Source organism: Accipiter gentilis, chromosome 9, assembly GCF_929443795.1.
Source record: "Accipiter gentilis chromosome 9, bAccGen1.1, whole genome shotgun sequence".
In the NCBI taxonomy this organism is placed as follows: Eukaryota; Metazoa; Chordata; class Aves; order Accipitriformes; family Accipitridae; genus Astur; species Astur gentilis.
The window spans coordinates 30,567,094-30,584,683 of NC_064888.1; the positions used below are offsets into that span (position 1 = coordinate 30,567,094).

General features: G+C 38.4%; 1 protein-coding gene across 1 annotated transcript in view; it reads right to left on the minus strand.

The window, feature by feature from the left end:
• The window catches only part of CFAP43 (cilia and flagella associated protein 43), a 50,570-nt gene extending 33,647 nt beyond the window's left edge, over window positions 1-16,923 (minus strand). Inside the window, exons 1-8 of the mRNA XM_049811109.1 lie at window positions 16,802-16,923; window positions 13,401-13,654; window positions 12,576-12,672; window positions 9,730-9,897; window positions 8,171-8,321; window positions 3,311-3,461; window positions 1,247-1,309; window positions 36-115 (exon numbers count right to left, since the gene is read on the minus strand). Coding sequence (XP_049667066.1) covers window positions 36-115; window positions 1,247-1,309; window positions 3,311-3,461; window positions 8,171-8,321; window positions 9,730-9,897; window positions 12,576-12,672; window positions 13,401-13,654; window positions 16,802-16,917 — 1,080 coding nt within the window. The 5' untranslated portion in view covers window positions 16,918-16,923. The remainder of the gene's footprint in view (window positions 1-35; window positions 116-1,246; window positions 1,310-3,310; window positions 3,462-8,170; window positions 8,322-9,729; window positions 9,898-12,575; window positions 12,673-13,400; window positions 13,655-16,801) is intronic.
• Between the last annotated feature and the right edge of the window lie 667 nt (window positions 16,924-17,590).

Sequence of the window (17,590 nt, forward strand, 5' to 3'; positions counted from 1 at the left end):
ATAAGAGTAAATTAAAACCATAAAGGATGCCTTACACGTCCAGCTGCATACAGTCCCTCGTTACAAAATGCCATGGCAAATAAAACTGGTTTTTGCAGATCCTTTGGTTTGCCACCTGAGAGCACAAAACCAACATAAAATATCAAATTTAATTTATTGCAACAACATGTCTCAACTTCAAATCTGGGATGATACACTATTTGTGAGTAAAAAGGCTCCATGGGCTGTATGTTCTTTGGACTTTTTGCTGTGATAATGAAGGAGAAGGTTGGTATACATAATTTGAAGTGACAATACTACTGTGGTCTGATGAACAAGAAATCAATTTGAGAAATCATTCGATTTTGTAAAGGCTGCTAAATGGCCACATTAAAGTTTGCCAATAACAGAATCATAGTCATTTAGGTTGAAAGGGACCCTAGAAGTCCTCTGATCCAACCTCAGTTGGCTCAGCACAGAGCCAACTTCAAACTCAGAATGAACTTCAAAGCTAGATCATGTTGTCCAGAGTCATATCCAGCTGAGGTCTGAATATACCCAAGAATGGAAATTCCATAGCTTCTCTGGGCAACTTGTCCCAATGTCTGACTAACTTCATTGTGAAAGTTTTTTTTTTTCTAGTATCTACCCAGAATTTCTGTTGATGCAAACTGTGTGCTTTGCCTGTCTGGTTCCATCTTCTCTGTAACCTTTCATTAGGTAGCTGAAGCAACAGTAAAATCCCCCACTTCCTCTTCTCCAGGCTGAACAAAGATAGTTCTCTTAGCCCATCTTTGTATGTCATGTACTTAGACTCTGCAATAATATTTGTGGCCATGTGCTGAACTTTGTCTATTATGAGAATCTTTGTTGTACTGTGGAGCCCAAAACAAAGTGTGTGAAACAAACCCATAAATCCTAACTCACCTAAATTACAAGTGATTGCAGTTCTAAAAAAAGTTGCTAAAACTAAGCACTAGGGAACCTATTCAAGCATCACTTATTCCAATTTAAATTAGAATGAACAGAAATTATTTCACTGCCACTGTTTCTCCTGAGGCTATTAATTTGGCTGTCTATTAGCACAAAAGCTATTAATCATTTGTCATGTAAACATATAAAAGATTGCCATCAATGTGTCTTACAGAGGCCAGTGTGAGCGGAGTTTTTCTAACCAGCGGCTCCCAGCTGTACTCACATATTATTACTCCCAGACATCACTGGTGCTGCCTAAAAATCTTTTAGTTTGATTTGAACATGGAAATACCTTTCTTTTTCTGTACTTCTCTACGAACATATGACACCACCTCCGATATTTTACGCATGTATTCTGCACAAAAGAAAACAATTTATGTCAACATTGTTTATATGTTAATATTGCAATAAAAGTCAGTTGTATTCCAGTCCACTGAACAAAAGGCCAAGTTCAGTATACTGAATAAAAAATGTGCACTCCTCCCCAATACCAATATCCACCATTTCTGTCATTTATGCAACTGAACAGGTAAAATCTTTCTGTGATTCAGCTTACAGCTGTAAAAGGGAGATAGCAATGCTTTGCATGGAGAGTGGTACAGATGCAGATTTATCTATCTTCTAGTGCTAAGTTCTGGAATTTTTATTTCTAACCATGATTTTTTTTATTTGATGTACTTCTGAAGGAAATTTCAGACAGCCTGAAAAAAATGCCCAAGTGAAATGTTGTGGCTGCTTATGATTCTCTTTGCAATACCATAACAGGAATTTAGCATGTGCTTGAAGTTGGACATGCACTTATGCATTCTGCTAAATAGATACAGATTGCAGTATGTTTTAAGTTAAGCAGAAGCTTCAGTACAATATGAATACAATTTTGTTACATAGTTTTAGTACAGGGCTCAAAGAAGAATATACAGGCCAAGTAAAAGCCCAAATGGTAAATATTCTGTTGCCTTCTACCGAACTGGCAAAAATATTTCTTGTCACACCTCATCTTTTAATTTGTTGATGACTTCCAACACTTGATTTGGTAAACTTATCACTCTGATAATTTCAAAAACAGAGAAATAATGCTGGTTTGTTGAGGTTTTTTTTAAGAGCAGCTTTCCATTTCTGTGTTAACTATCAACTGAACACAGATAAGAGTACTTTGGGAAAGTCAGGGATACTTGCTGCAGCTTAAAAAATAATGTATTACATGGCAAAAGAAGAAAACGAGATTATCACCAGCCTGTCTGTTAACACTGATGCAGTGTTTATTAGAAAAACAGTTCTATGCTGGTCTACATCATGATATTGCCCAGTTCTAGTACTAGGGAGAAGCATATTCCAGTACTCCTCTTAGACCTGACTGAACCAGCGAACTTCATGTGCACAGTAGGACTGACACCTTCAAGCTGTGCAAAGACAATAGGGTACAGGTTGCCATTGCCAGAACACTTTATGCCAGCTGTGTCTCACTGTCCTCCCTCTTGGGAGCTCTCTGAATGGGCACAGAAGGGTAGCATGTGGCAGGTAGCAGAGGATAGACCTTGGGACTCCCAGAAAAAAAAGGCATGGAATGTGCTGCGGTTGCCAGTAAACTTCAGTCAGTCACTAGCCTGCCAAAGTTCCCCATGAAAAAAAGAGAGGAGAGAATATATATAGGGCAGACAAATTGCCTCAGGAAGTTGCAATCAATCTGAGGTCCTCCCATTCTAGAATAAACTAAAAGCAGATTTCTTTGAAGCCAAAGACATCTTCTGTTCACTCTCTGTGCTTCATACTTTCTGCAGTAAAGGCTGATAGTCTTTACAGCCATGTTTTCATTAGAAAATAGTTTATGTAAGAGCTGATTTTAAGGAATTTATTAAGCAACATTACATTAAATTCAGTTTTGTTTGAAGACCCATCATGAGTCTTCAAAGATCTGTTCTACAATTATCTAACATACCAAATGAGGACAATCCAATATTTCATGCAAAATAAAATACATTATTGGTACTTAACTAATAGCTGGTGTATAGCTGGTATATTAATAGTTTAATATTAATCTAGTAGGGCTGGTTAATAAGATCTGGGCTTCTGGCACTATTATTAATTTTATCAGTTTTGATGTATTTAGAGCTTTTTCTCTTTTTTGCCAAAGAAAAATGAAAGCCAGTTATTGGGTGCTAAAGAAAGCCACACAGAAGTTCAAAAGATATTCTCAAATGTTTATCATACCAATAAAAGAAATATGGTTCTACAATATAGCTTTACAATTTCTATTGTGTAAGATACACAATAAGAGAACAGATGAAAGCAAAAAAACCTTTCACCTATCCACTTTCCTCCCTACTTCAATAAAACACACAACATTGCTGTTTCTTACCGGGCAGAGGTTTTTGTTGAAGAACAGAAACACTGCATGTCTCAGCATCAATTGCCAAAACACATCCTTCTTTACAGCCTACGTAAATTTCTGAGGTTGCAGTCCAGCAGTGGGCAGTAGGATGCACTGAAGGCTTAATATAATTTCTAGGCTTCAGCACAGAAATAAACAAGTTCAATCAACAATTGACAAATATCTGTACAAGCAGTTAAAAAATTTTAAGGCAAAAAAAATCAGTACATCATAGAGTCTGACCACTTGTATCACATCTGCCTTATTTTATTCAGTCATTCCTTCACTGAGGCTAGTAACTTGAGAAACAATAACATTTTCCAGAAAAGTTTATGTCTGGAGATGGCGGTGGAGAACTTGCCTCTCTCCCTAAAAGCTTGTTTAAATGATGAATTATACTTTCATTGAAAAATCGTGTATTTTTAAATTTGAATTTGTCTGGATTTATTCTCCAGCACTTGCATCTGTTATTTTGTTCTCTAGCTTGGAAATCCCTCCAGTATCTTGCCTAGCCTTACAAAGATAGTGACCCGCCATAACCAGGTCATATCCCAATTTTTTAATGATAAAATTATGATAAAATCAAACATATTGAGCTCCTAGAATTTATTTTTTTTTTACGTCAGAATAGCACTGGAAGCCCAAACTGAAACAGTTACCCACTATGACCTCACCCTGAAAAATGCTTTTCAAACTGCTTTTCAGAATAGTCTTCCACTTTGTAGACATAACCTGCACATGTGGTCTTGCATACTTGGCAGTACTAAAACACATTTTGTTTGAATAGTTTATCTTATCATATAATCGAAATTGCTCTGTAAAACTGCTCTGTCAACCTTTGTGTCATCTGCAAATTAGTTCTAGAAATATCCCTGCCACAGACTTCCCATGTGCCTTGAATTTAATTTCACTAAAATAAATCTCATAAATCCATCATCCATAAAAGAGGAAGAACAGAACTTCACCAAATACTATTAAAGACAGTGACCTGTTTAGATACAACAGTAACTGGGGTCATATAAATACCACGACAGAAAGCACCACATTGAAGAGAATCCGGGGAGGGGGAGAGGGGAACAAAACACAAGAAAACCTTGGGAGGACATTTTAAAGAAAAGACTCAAAGAACCATGCATGTCAACAGAAGTGATGAGGAACACTAAACAATATGATGGATGAAAAAAAAGAAGAGTCTATAATTCTATAAAACACCTGCTGCCTCACTAAAGGTTCTATAAAAAGAGGAAATACAGATGGACTTGTGATGAAAACATAGGACAGAGATTCATAAGTACCTAGATTTCATTAGTAAAATATGCCAAGGACTTGCTATATGATTCTGGGTAAGTAACTTCCTCTCTATTTATGCTTACAAAGCATTTTTAATTTCTCAGGGGGGAAATGTTACAGAAATAAAGTATATTAATATTTACTTTATAAATCAAATAGGACTAACAGTAATAAATCTATAACAAATGGGGCTTTACATCACCCAGAGAAACATTTAATATAGGCATTTTCATTGATTTTATGAGGCTTGAACATCACAAATCTTTGAGAAGGTTGTAACTGAACTACTGTGAATCAGAAGCTTCCTGTGTAAAGACAGCTTCTATAATGTTCCTTTGTACCTGCTGTCACAACTGTCTTTACACATAAACTAGATAAAATATGCTAATCCTAGGATGAGATTATGTAGATCCCAAACCAGGTTGCTTCTTGAACTGTGCATTGGTACGGTGGTGCATATTAATAATAATGCTGTCTTTTTTTGAACTTCTTTCCCATTTGAGTGGCACCTCTTCAGGGGAAAAAAAAAAAATCCATGATGGCTCCTTGTCATGAAAAGCTTTATAAAAAGACAATGGAATAAAATTGGTACTGGGGATGAAGTGGAGTCAAGTGGACTTGTCATGGTAAAACATATTCAGAAAACTCAGGTCCCAACAGTAAGAAATATTGAAAAGAAACTAAATTAATTTAACGCAAGAAAGAAAAGGATTGAAAGCTGTAAAACATTTCAATTCCTTTCACTCTGCTGCCCCGTTGTGGTTACTTTGGTACATACCCAGCCTCAGTAGCTTGTTCTTGAGTATGGAACCCTAACACATTTCAAAGCAGCAAACAAGTGCACCCACAATGGCGCTGCTTTTCTTACTTGCCACTCACACATTCCTTAGAAGTGGGCTACAGCCTCCAAGGACCACGGACTACAGGCTGAGGACAAGTCCTTTAAAAATAGTCTAAATAAATGGTTCTCCACTTCGGGTGCTTCCGTCAATGTGAAAAACACTGATCTCAGATTTAGTGATAAAGAACAAAAATCCTTCTGTTGAATTCTGCGGAGAAAGGGAGAGCTTCAGCAAGTCATGATACTATTCCCACTGCATTCAACTGAACACACGTCATTAACCACCACAGGAGAAGCAGGTTGTCTCTCACTAATTGAAAAAGCGTTGATGATAGTAGAGAGGAAAGTAACTCCAAGGTATTTACAAATGTTGAGGCATGGATTTTAGGCCAGAGTCAGATAACTGCTCATGGACATTTGTAATGGTATACAAATCACCAGTTAAAGTAAACATGGATACATCTGCCACAGCAGTCTGTCGATTTATAAAGGCAGTGAAGAATGGTAGTTATAGCACCTCTATTTTGGACAGCCTGGTCCACTACAGCAACTGTAGTCTGAAGAGATCTGGGTATCTGAGGAACTCAGCAAGTTCAGTCATTTCAATCTCTCCCAAAGTTGATGCCTTAGACACTTTTCAAAATAAGGGTCTTGATAAAACAATATTTCAAAGAAGTATCTTCTCTAGCAAGTATATTCTGATCACCTTGTGCAGGAATTGCTTTGCCAAAATGGTATGTTCCATGTTGGGGTGCTAGAAGGGCGTGCTTAACCTGACAAGACATATGCATGCAATTATAAGATGATCTACTAGTGGCTCAGTTTTTCTGCTAGGTTAGAGAAGGAGCATATGTGCAATCCCCATGCGTGGAGGGGAGAATTAATGCTGTAAGGCACAATAAATGCAAGTCCTGCAAAAAATTACTTGGCTACCATAGTCTGGAGCAAGGTGAAAATATGCCAGAAATTGATTCAGTGCCTCCCAGTGCTAAACTGTGAGTGTAGCACCTCACATTTTAGTACACAGGAAACAACATACCACAACAAAAGGAAAAGCAACAGCTTGTATTTCTGCAAAATACTTTCATTTCAAAATAATCTCATGTTCACTACCTTGTCAGTATTCACAACCAAAATACACCCATCCAGGGAATTTGGAGAGTAAACAACTGTCAAAATATTTACCATGTAATTTGAAAGAAAAGGAAATCTTTGTCAAAGACTAGTAGAACAATCTACTCTTACTCCAGGAATATTCCTATGTATAAGGAGAACACAATCACCTTGAAGGTGCTAAAGAGAAATCTAGGTTTTTCTGAAGGCAGTTGGGAATGCAAAGACCCTATAGTGGTATCTAGTATGGTTGAAAGCACAAACTTTTCCATGTGGGAAAGTTCATGATGTAGTTCTGCAAGTTCAAGCATAAGAACCTACCATTCCTGAATGGAATAGCATCCATTCAAAGACAGACAAATTCTACTAAGCCTCACAGACCTAATATGGCAGTTATTTTTTTCCCCAATACCTCTCATAATTCACTTCACAGACTAAAGAACAAAGTGGGTTTTGCAGTTCATCATCTGCACATAATGTGAGAGGCAGTAAGGCAGAATAAAAAGGCAATGCCCCTGATAAGCATATATTATCTTCATTTTCCATGTTCTAAATGATCTGAAATATAAACAGTCCACGTATAATCAGAATCAGTAGAGGATGTTTGTTTGTTGTTATTGATTGTCCTGGAAACCAAGGGCATCAGCAGTTATACAGTTAAAAAACCTCTGCGAATCTGAATGCATGCAGCCCTGAAAAGAGGATGAGGTCAGGAAAACATCATTCCCTATTTTTATTTTTTATTCTGCTTTATAATAAAAGTTTATGGCAGAAACCTGTGGTATACCAACCTGATATTACAGAACTCACATTTGTCCATTGAAAAGACATAGTATAATGCCAGTATCATCTTCCGCATGGTAGTTTTTTTGTCTCATATATATCACAAGCCACCAAATTGAAATCAATGGTCTTAATCTTAGAAGAGAATCCCAGATTTGCAAGTTAAATGTTTTCACACTGGCAGATACTTCTAGTTGGTAGTCAGGTCAAAGTAAATTTCAAAAAAATGAGAACACTTTTGAAGCCTCTCAAAAGAGGCATCTCAAGGGAGGCTAACAAGTAAATGATCAAATACAAGTGAGACAAATGGGCAGGTCCAACACTGACAGTGTTATGGGAATGTATTTCAGAAGCAGGAGCTGCTGTCTGGAATAAAGCCTTCAATGTTTCTATAGCTTGAGACATTTTCAGAGTCAAAAAGAAAACAAATCCCAAAGTGAAGTAAGGATACCTGAAGGTTACTATCAGTTTAGCATGGGAATAGTTTTTCAAGGTTTCAGCAGGTCATATTAGCTTGGGCATAGTTAAACGCTGACATGCTTATACTGCTTCTGGGATACAGATTAGTACCTCCACTGCACAGATGTATTACTATGCTGGGACCTGTATTAGAAATATCTACATTGTACTGCACTGTGCAGTAGCAGCATGCCTTCTAAGTCTACTGTCAAAATGGATTTCAAATATATTGTTGAGACAACAGATCTGTTTACTGGGTTGTACCTGTTTAACAGACATTAAAATTATTAATTTATTAACACCTATTTGCATAAAAAGTATAATGACTTGGAATAGTAAAAAGGAAAAAAATCAGTAACTACCATGAATGTTTCTGCTTCATCTCCTACCAGTCCAGCAATGGCTGAAACTGGCAAATCAGGGCCATGATATGGATCTTCACTATGAGAAACTGGGAAAAACAAATCCTTACAAGGACTCACAGAGCCTTGTCCATCAGGGAGTTTCACAGGGCTGTGAAAAAGGAAAAGACACTGTCTGAGGACAAGAAATACTATGAATAGTAAATGCTGAAACAAAACTGAGAAGCATTTTTTCAAAACTTTGAGACACCAACTCAGTTAATGGGCTTTACTTCCACAAGAGTAATGGAGGATTTTTGTAGACAAGCATTCTATATGGCACATACCATTTCACTGAAAAGTAACGCTAATTCTACTACAAAAGAGGAATGTTCCTAACTGGCAGAAACAGATTGCCATGTTCTAGCTCAGAGTCTTCTCTTGTTGCCTTGTTTAAACAACTCTTCTATGTTACTGTTTCCTTATTAACCAGGATTGATAAAGACACACACCTAACTTTCATATGCTGTGAGGATTCATGTTTAATGTTTATCTGGAGAAGGCTTAACGATGATGAAAATTAGTAGTAGTATTTGCTTGTTACACTCTGGTAATCAGTGTGTGAGTGTCTGTTAATGCAGGAGTTGAGGATTCTATAGTTTACAAACTATGTTGATTTATGACTTGGAAAAAAATTATGTAAAATAAACAATTCTCAGTGGGATGTTTAACCTCTACTGAATGGAATGAAAAGTGAGGAAAAAGGAGTATATATGTATTTTCACATGTGTACTCTATAATGACAAAAGGCAAAAAACCCTTCAGTATTCTTTTCAGATGGCAAATTAAGGCCTTGTCTACACTTTCACTAGTATAACTGTCAGTGGCATTATGTTGGTTATATTCACAGTTAACAAGATTAAACACACTCGGGAATTGTAGAGTAGGTGCTGCTGAAACAGCATAGGTGTTATACTTCAAGGACTCCAACTTGAATGATACATACTACTTTTATACCAGCCACAAAAAACATTTTAGCATAAATAAATTCTAGGTTTACTGTGCTCAGTGAATCGCAGCAACAGAGCCACCCCCTCTGGATCTGTAAATTGGCCACACAAGCTGGAAATCACAAAGAAAACTGATACTGCTTTTGGTACAATTTGTGATTACAACAACATATTGTTTAACTATGCTTACTAGGAAGCAACTTGATCAAAATTTGGTGGTTTCATAGCTACAAAAGCAATGCTCAACATAGCCATTTGCAGGAAAGCAGTCCAGGCACCACCTTAATTCAGTCATGCAGGTTTTGATAGAGGCTGCCAAAGCAGCTGATTAGTATTAGCTTCATGATGTGCATAATCTGGACATGTGAATACTAAGAAATGAAATAATAAATTCAATTAACTTGATTGACTAGATAGGTTCACACTGCTTGTGATTTAGCAATTACTGATTGCAATTGCTAGGTGAACTAAATTGGATTAAATTCTCTGCAAACAGATGTAGGCTGTTAGTCTTAGTTATTAAACTATACCTCTAGATTTTTCTGTTAACCTGAAGGGTGTTCCACTTACTTTTGCTTAAGGTGATGCTCATCATTATTCCTTTCAATATGCCAGATAGTAAGGGAGCTCTCATTAACAAAACACAGCTGTTGCCAATTCATAGGATTAAAAGTTAAAGAGGTTGCTGTTACCCCTGGCTGAGTCTCACTGCACAGGAGGATATTTTCTTGCCAGTTCCTTCATTAAGGAGAGTAAAAGAAAATCAAATGCATTCAATAAGTCAAAAACATTCAAGCAAAATATATCTGGATGTGATTATGACTGACATTCAAGATCAAGTTTGGAAAACAAATACTTTGTCACTAACAAAAAATTTCTGCTGTCAAACATTACGTCCTCTTGAGAATGAAAAGGAGGTGGTTAATTAGCCACACATCAAGTTATTACTGCTAGAAAAAGATTGAACAGTAAAATAATTTTGAAAACTGACATTTTAGAAGCATTATCATGCACTTCCTTTTGTGAAAAGGCAGGAGTCATGGAAAAGAGTCAAGAGACATGGATTTTTTCTCATCAGTTCCATCAGTGATCACTTGAATGGGCCCAAACAATTAACTCTTCAGCACCCCAGAGCTCACCCTTGCTTTTCCAATCCATAAAATAATTATTATAATGCTTGCAGGCTTGCAGTTGGAAGGTATTATAATTAGGAAATAAAACACAGTCAGCCTGTGATTATCTATGGATGAATTACTTAGGTAATACAGTAACTGTGTTGTGAATGCAGACATAGAAGCTATGGCTGCATTAACTAACTTGAGCATGAAACAGGGCAGAATTTGTGTGGGGCTGTAATGTATAGCTGACACAAGCCTGGGAATCTGCTTTCCACTGACTTTTCTTTTGTCTAGTGTAACCTATTTTATGTTCTCACCATCTAATTTCCATATTTCTCCACTACCCAGATTAATTCTTGACTGTATTTGCATTTTTAGGTGCTGTCTAAGAACTGATTAACATCATTTGAAGAAAATGGTTAAAACTGATCCTTAATTTCTTGGACAATATATCTGACTTAATCTAAATTAGTATTTGTCATTACTGCTGAGAGGAAAAAAACCCTAAAATGCATACACTGCTGTAAACGGATTTAGTATAATCTTGTTGTTGTGGCCTATAATAATTCACTCACAAAACAGATCAGGATGCAAGACACTGGTTAATATTGACAGCATATGCAAAAAATGAGAAGTATTCACACACACACAGTAACACTCATTAAAATTACAGAAAGCTATAAGCTGCAATTCTGACTTTAAAAGATATCAGTGTAGTGCTCTCTCTAAAGACCTGTCAGCATGTTCTCATCTCACACCTAACAGATAGTGCCAACGCTCTTTTATAGTAGATAATTTATTAAGATCTGAAACTATATGGTACATGTATCTGAGCATTAAGCCTCTCCTTTGAACAGAAAATAATAAAGATCTAGGGAAAAAATATCTCAGATGAAAGGCAGCTTTTAGTTATCCATAAACTTTCTATATTTTGAGACTGACATAACTTTCAAAACATCTCTTATACCTCTGATTCCAAACTATTTGCTTAAAAAACAGGAACTGTGCAATCACCATATTGTAATGACACGTTAAGAATGCTAAACGTTGAGATTTCTTTCATCTGTACACACACATTTCTACAATGAATGCACAATATAATCCAATTGCAAAAAATGAAGGTCCTGATCTCAGTAAATTCACACACCCCTGTTCAAGTTATTAAAATTACCTTACAATATTAAACTTAGAATTTATATTTTGTTACTAAATTCTTTCTGACGGGAACCTAGGATGGTTCTTTTATGACAATTAGCAGCTGATAGCTGTATTCATGCTGACTCAAATAGGTTTAAATTGTTTGGCCTTGGAAACTGCCACTACTTTAAAGCAGTTAAACATTTCTAGATTATTTCCATTTTTAAGAATAATCTAGAGAAGTCTTTCAAGATGGTGTTTAAGTGCACACAATGAACATATTAGACCATGTGTGTTATTTGTGCTGTAAGTGACAAGCATGTAAACTCTTCAGGCCAGTGAGGCTGTCTTGTTGGTTTCTACTGTGATATACACACAGACATCCTTCCTGAACTACTGTGTACGATCAGAGTTCACAGCAAACATTATTCTTCTTCATAAGGGATAAAAAAGAGGCATCTGTAATAGTATCTACTACCATTACTAAAATTCTGAAGTTACAGGAAATTCTGCCTCTTCACTAAATATTGTACAAGAAAAGGTCATCACTAAATTGGCAGTATACAGAATATTCCTTACACGTCCTTGCTTGCCTTCTGCCTACTCCACCCTCCCCATTTGTTTTGAAGAAGTGCTCAGACTCCATGGTCAACGGAAGCTTGCTGGCAATGGAGCAAGACCAGGACTATATTTTTAGAGGACAATTAGAAAAATTAAATATTCTAACTCCTGTATCTGCATCATATTATATAATACTTCTTTTCATGACAATGAGCAGAAAATTATGATCTAACCCAGTGACCCATGGTAGTGTAATCATTGCGCAAAACTGTAAGACAGAACTAAGATCAAACACAAGTGATTAAGAGGACCACTGAAAGATCCAGGGGGACAAAAAAGTAGAAATCAGCTTTAGAACGCTTTTCTTCTTTCCAGCAGGCAACTTACTTTCACAAACAGCATGGTACTCAACTTCCAAGCGCGAACGGATAATTAAGTGATGCTGAAGAATTTAGAAGTACTACAAAACATAAAATTTTGAAGAAGGTAGAAGACAGCTGTAGCAAAGTAACAGTCATTCTGACTAGTGGCTACTAATGCTAGAAATAAACCTATGAATTAAATGTAAATGGTATTAGAGAATCTTTTTTTTACTCTTACCATACTGAAAGAACAAATTCTGGGATTGAAGAGTAACTGGCTACATATGGGCCTGTGAAACTAAATGCAAGTAAGGTGTAGTCCAGCTGAGCATTACCTGAAATGTAAAAAATAAAGAACATGGTCCTTAATTGCCCCAGACTTTACTATATACTATTACAGATAGGAGTACTCTTCTCAGCTCTTTTATATCCACTTTAACTCTTCAAAGACATTCTTCAGGCCCCCATTTCCTTTGCCTCACTCCACATTGTTTTGATTTGATCATAAAAATGTTCCCTATGTATCACTGCTTGGAATTTTTTCAATTTTTTTCAATAATAACTTGAGTTTGTAAAGTATTTTTTCCTCAAGTACCCTGAAATCCTTTGCAGTTATAATTTCATTCATATACATGAAATAAGCAAGTAGGATAGGCAGGCAAAAATATACATTAGATCCCAGACTCCAAAGCTTAACTGCAAGAACCCTCATTCCTCTCACATCTCAGATTTCTCAATGTGGCTTTCAGCATTCTGCTTGGGAGCCTACTGCAGTATGATTTTTTTGTTATTCTGACTATATTTTCCTAAAATGAATTCCATTTCATTCCATTTGTTTTCCCTTTAAAACAGCTCCATTTTGTATTGTCATATTCCTCCCTAGCTTGAGCCTAACTAAAAGTAGGGCAGTGGAAAATTCCTTCCACTGCTTTCCATGCATCTTGTCATGAGACAGTTTCCTGTCACACTGTTTTTCAAGTATTTAAAAAAAAACCCTTCAGAAACTGGATGATTTAAGTATTGATTTAATGACTGGTGACAGGGAGGGTTACCAGATCACTACCTTTTAATTCTGTCAGTTTATTCAGTTCTGGAAAAGTGTAGATATATATGACGGGATTCAGCTTCCGGTCTGAAAAGGCGAGCACTTGACTGTTCCTATTCACTGCAAAGGCTCCCACCTGGCCAGTCTGACAATGCAGCACTGTCGTCTTCTTTGTTTCAATGTTCAGGAAGAGGATGTAATTGCCACAAGGGTAGCAGACAGTTTGATTGTTGATAAAGCCAAAGTTCTTCTTTGAAAATCCCTGAACCCAACTTAAGAAAGAGCAACTGAATGTTAAAACATTAATCAAAGACAGATATTTCCCAAAATACTGTGATAAAGGGAATGTTGTAGCCTAAGTTACATCGAACTAATGCTTGGGATTTGTTAGACTCATCCTCATACCAATGTTGCAAAATGAGAATAACTTCAAGATCTAGTATTATAGGAGTCACTAGTTCAGTGTTTCCAGAAACAGAGGGTCAATCTTACGCTGATGGAGCACAAACGACTGTCATAAGAACATGGAGAGATGACTATATTTCCTTCAGTTTTCACTAAAAATAAAGTTAGCCAGTTCACAGGCTCTGTTTTTGTACTCATATATCATAGTAGTAGAGGATACCTTTATTCTGAAAGAATTACACAGGTACAATCCGTACTTAGGACCCAGTTGTGTTTGCTTAACCTTTTTACACTTTTATAGTTCATCTCATCCCCGTAAAAAAAAGACTACAAAGGCATGGCTTCTGTTTATACGAACCCACCCAGGAGGACTGTTCTGCTTTAAAGATACCAGTACCTTAACATGGTAAAACTTTGGAACGTAAATATCATGTGTTACACAAGGACTGAAATAAACTACTGAAGACGAGTCAGCTTATGAACTTACAATACATCAAAAAATTCATAACTGCCTGCAGATGTTTTCACCTTTCAGAAAGTGTGTGGATAAACATCAGGGTCCTCTTATCAAAGGGACTTGCATTTACTATTAAGTGAAGATGTCTGACTGAGCCACAGCTTAGCTGGCTAGTACGATAGCAGAAAAGTTTCAGCAGTGTAACAGATATCCTCTGCGTACAACACTGCCATTAGCACCTTCTCTTCTAATTTCTATTCAGAAACTTTCTATCTCTTCTCTTCCTCCAAATAAAAGGATTTGACTGGAAGAGATCTTTGTCCTCTGCAATTGCAAGCAGTGTTTTTATGCTCCTTTCATGTACGTAAACAAGTCATAAGATCAGCTGCTGATCCTCTGCGCTCTTACTAGAAGATTGTACTACAGCCTCAGCACTCTCTCAGTTAGGAACGTTTTAAAATGACTAGTCTTTAAGATATTTATGTCCAGCAATAACTTCTCATTACCTTTTCTGAGTAGTTTCTGCTCTTGGCCTCTTTCACTACACACCAGAGGTAGTAACATGTGCTTGTTAAGATGAACTGAATACCATGGCAACAAAGAGGAGACATTTCAGCTGATGGATGCTTTTCTGGACCTTTTACACAAGAACTAGATGTATATGACATGCCATGGCACATAAGACGACCTTTATGAACATGGTCACAGGACCAGCTCTATGCTTTTCTCCAACACTAGATCTGAATCAGTGGAAATGAAGTATTTTTAACTTCTGTTCACAGGGATAAAATGAAATCTACAAAATGTGTATGCAGGGATAAATTAATGCGATGACAGTGCAATTTGTCATCCTTATACAACCCGTAAAGGCTTAAGGGGACAAGTATTCAGGCTGTTATCTGATGTCAGCTATGACTGGTGCAGTACACGCTGAGTCAGGTAATTAGCCATGGCTCACTCACATTTTCCATGCTGTGTCTGCCTCCAGTTCTGTATAAACATTGTGACAGAAGTATTTCAGTCAAACTTTGCCAGCTGGTGAAACGTAGATGGGGCAAAGTAATTAGAGTTGCTTGGAAATTTCCTTAGAGAGCATTTTGTCACTGAAAAATGCTAGTTCATACAAAGCAGATTATATGAAACCATGAGTTGTGTCAAAGTTCTGTGTTTTCTGAAGACACAAACACATAATTCCATTGCCCACTGCAAAATAATTTTTGTCATTTTCTTCTAAAACTGATGTATATATGACTACTGCTAACATTAATTTATAAGAAAGGCAAACTTTAAACTTTTCTATTTTATGGGAATAGGCTTTGCTTCACATTCAAAAGGGCTTAAACTCTTTTTTTTTATTTTGCCCAACATTTTCATTCCATAATGGTGTTTTCACAAAGCAGAAAACCTGGGTCACAGCTCTTCCAGGTAACACCAGTTTGCGCAAGGGACCTCCTCTGAATAGCAATTACATGCTTCAGATGGTATATTTTTTTACCCTGCCAGTATCAGACTGGTTAAGGCTGAAGTCTGTTTCCCCTATTACTAGAAAAACTTACTAGAACAAATAATTTTCTTTCCACTAAGAAGTGCTGCACCTATAATTATGGATCTATGTCCCATACTAGCCATAAACATTGATGAAACAGCTGAAATACAATGGGCAAGGAAGTTTAAACATCTGTCCCATTACACAGAAAAAATGTCTGAACAGCCTAGATTGCTATGAAAGTCTCAATCAAGGTGGGGCAGGAAAAGCTTAATTCATCTACAGCTCCTATTTGTTCAGAACCAAAAAGCAAGTTGTTGGATTACCAAGACCTCTGGAAGAGAAGTGTTTTACTATACATAGTGTGGGTTATGTTTGTGGGAAATTGAAATCTGAAAGTCTCTGACATGCAGGTGAAGATACTAAGAGAGAAAGGCAGGAGTGAGGACTTAGAATACCAGGAAAATTAAGAGCCATGGCAGATTATGACAGTGGTGTTTACGAGGTACAGGACAACCAGGTAAATTTCAGAGGCTGAAGTAATCTGGGTAGAACAGAAGACATATGTGGCCATGAACAGAAATTAACTGTATGGGTTCATGAGGCCAGGTATCGAGATGAAAAGGATGCCCTGAGAGTTCATCAGGATTGTGTGGTGTCAGAACCACTACACAGGAAAAGACAACATCAAGCTCCAGCTTAAAACTAGTCAGGGCTGCTTACTCCCCGTTTCAGAATCTCCCTGTGCCAAGGGCAGAAAACCTGTTTTATCGAAATCCACTAAAGGCTCAGTCCCTGCTATATACTGCAGTGCAAGTGCTTCCTTCCCATTTCCCACCCCCCAACTACCTACCGCCCTAACACAAACCCACAACACAGCAGCCTCCCTTCCTTTCGCTGTTAGACCTGCCCTATTCTCTGACGGCTGCATAGAGCTGTCCCGGGGTGAGAGGAGCTGGGCCCCGGGAGCACAGAACAGGACACCGGGCGCCCCGCCGTGGCCGAGGGGCTCAGGAGCACGTGGCATATATGGAGGCCCGAAGGGCTCAGGCTGTCCCGGCCGGCCCCCACCTCACTTCCAGCGCAGCCTCCTCAGCCGAGGAGGAGCAGCGGCGGTCCCCCGGGGCCTTGGCGCGAGGCTCCTCAGCGGCCGGGGCCGCGCTGCGGGCCTCACCGGCCGCCTCCATCCGCCTTACCCCACCACCGGCCTATGTACACCCGCCTCTTGGAAACAAGAACGGCTCCTGCTATTAGCTGACACGACGCCTCCCGCCAGGCTTAAAACAGACAGCTGATTGGCCTGCGCCCGTGAGCCAACCAACCAATGAGCACGGGTAGGTATTTAAAGGGCCAGCAGCCGTGGAGGGACGGCAGGCGCTCGTGTCCTGGGTGGGTGGGACCTGGGCACTAGGCGGTGGGCAGAGCTCCCTGCAGCCTATCCAGCCGGTCTCACGGAGACACCGGCCTGTGCCTGGTGGGGTAGTTCTGCCCGTGAGTCATTGATATCTGTGGCCTAATCGTTGCTGCTGTGTCTAGAAAGCAGGTAGCTTTATCGGGCGTGGAAGCGAGTCAGCCCTTAGGAGAGCGTCTGTGGGCTCCTTCCCTTGGGCACCCCACGGGTCCTCGCTGCGGCTGCATGCTCGCTGCTCCCGTTCCAGCGGCATTTGGCCTTTCACTTAGCGATACAGCTGTACCTGTCCTCATGTTTCTCCTTTCAGGAGGTACTGCAGTTCTCGGGATGTGTAAGACTGTGCTCCTCAAGCTTCAAAGAGAGCTGACTGCTGGAAAGAAGAGAAAGTACAGCTACGATCTTTCTCTGTACACTTAAGGCTTTTAGTGTGGCAACACAGTAAGAACCTC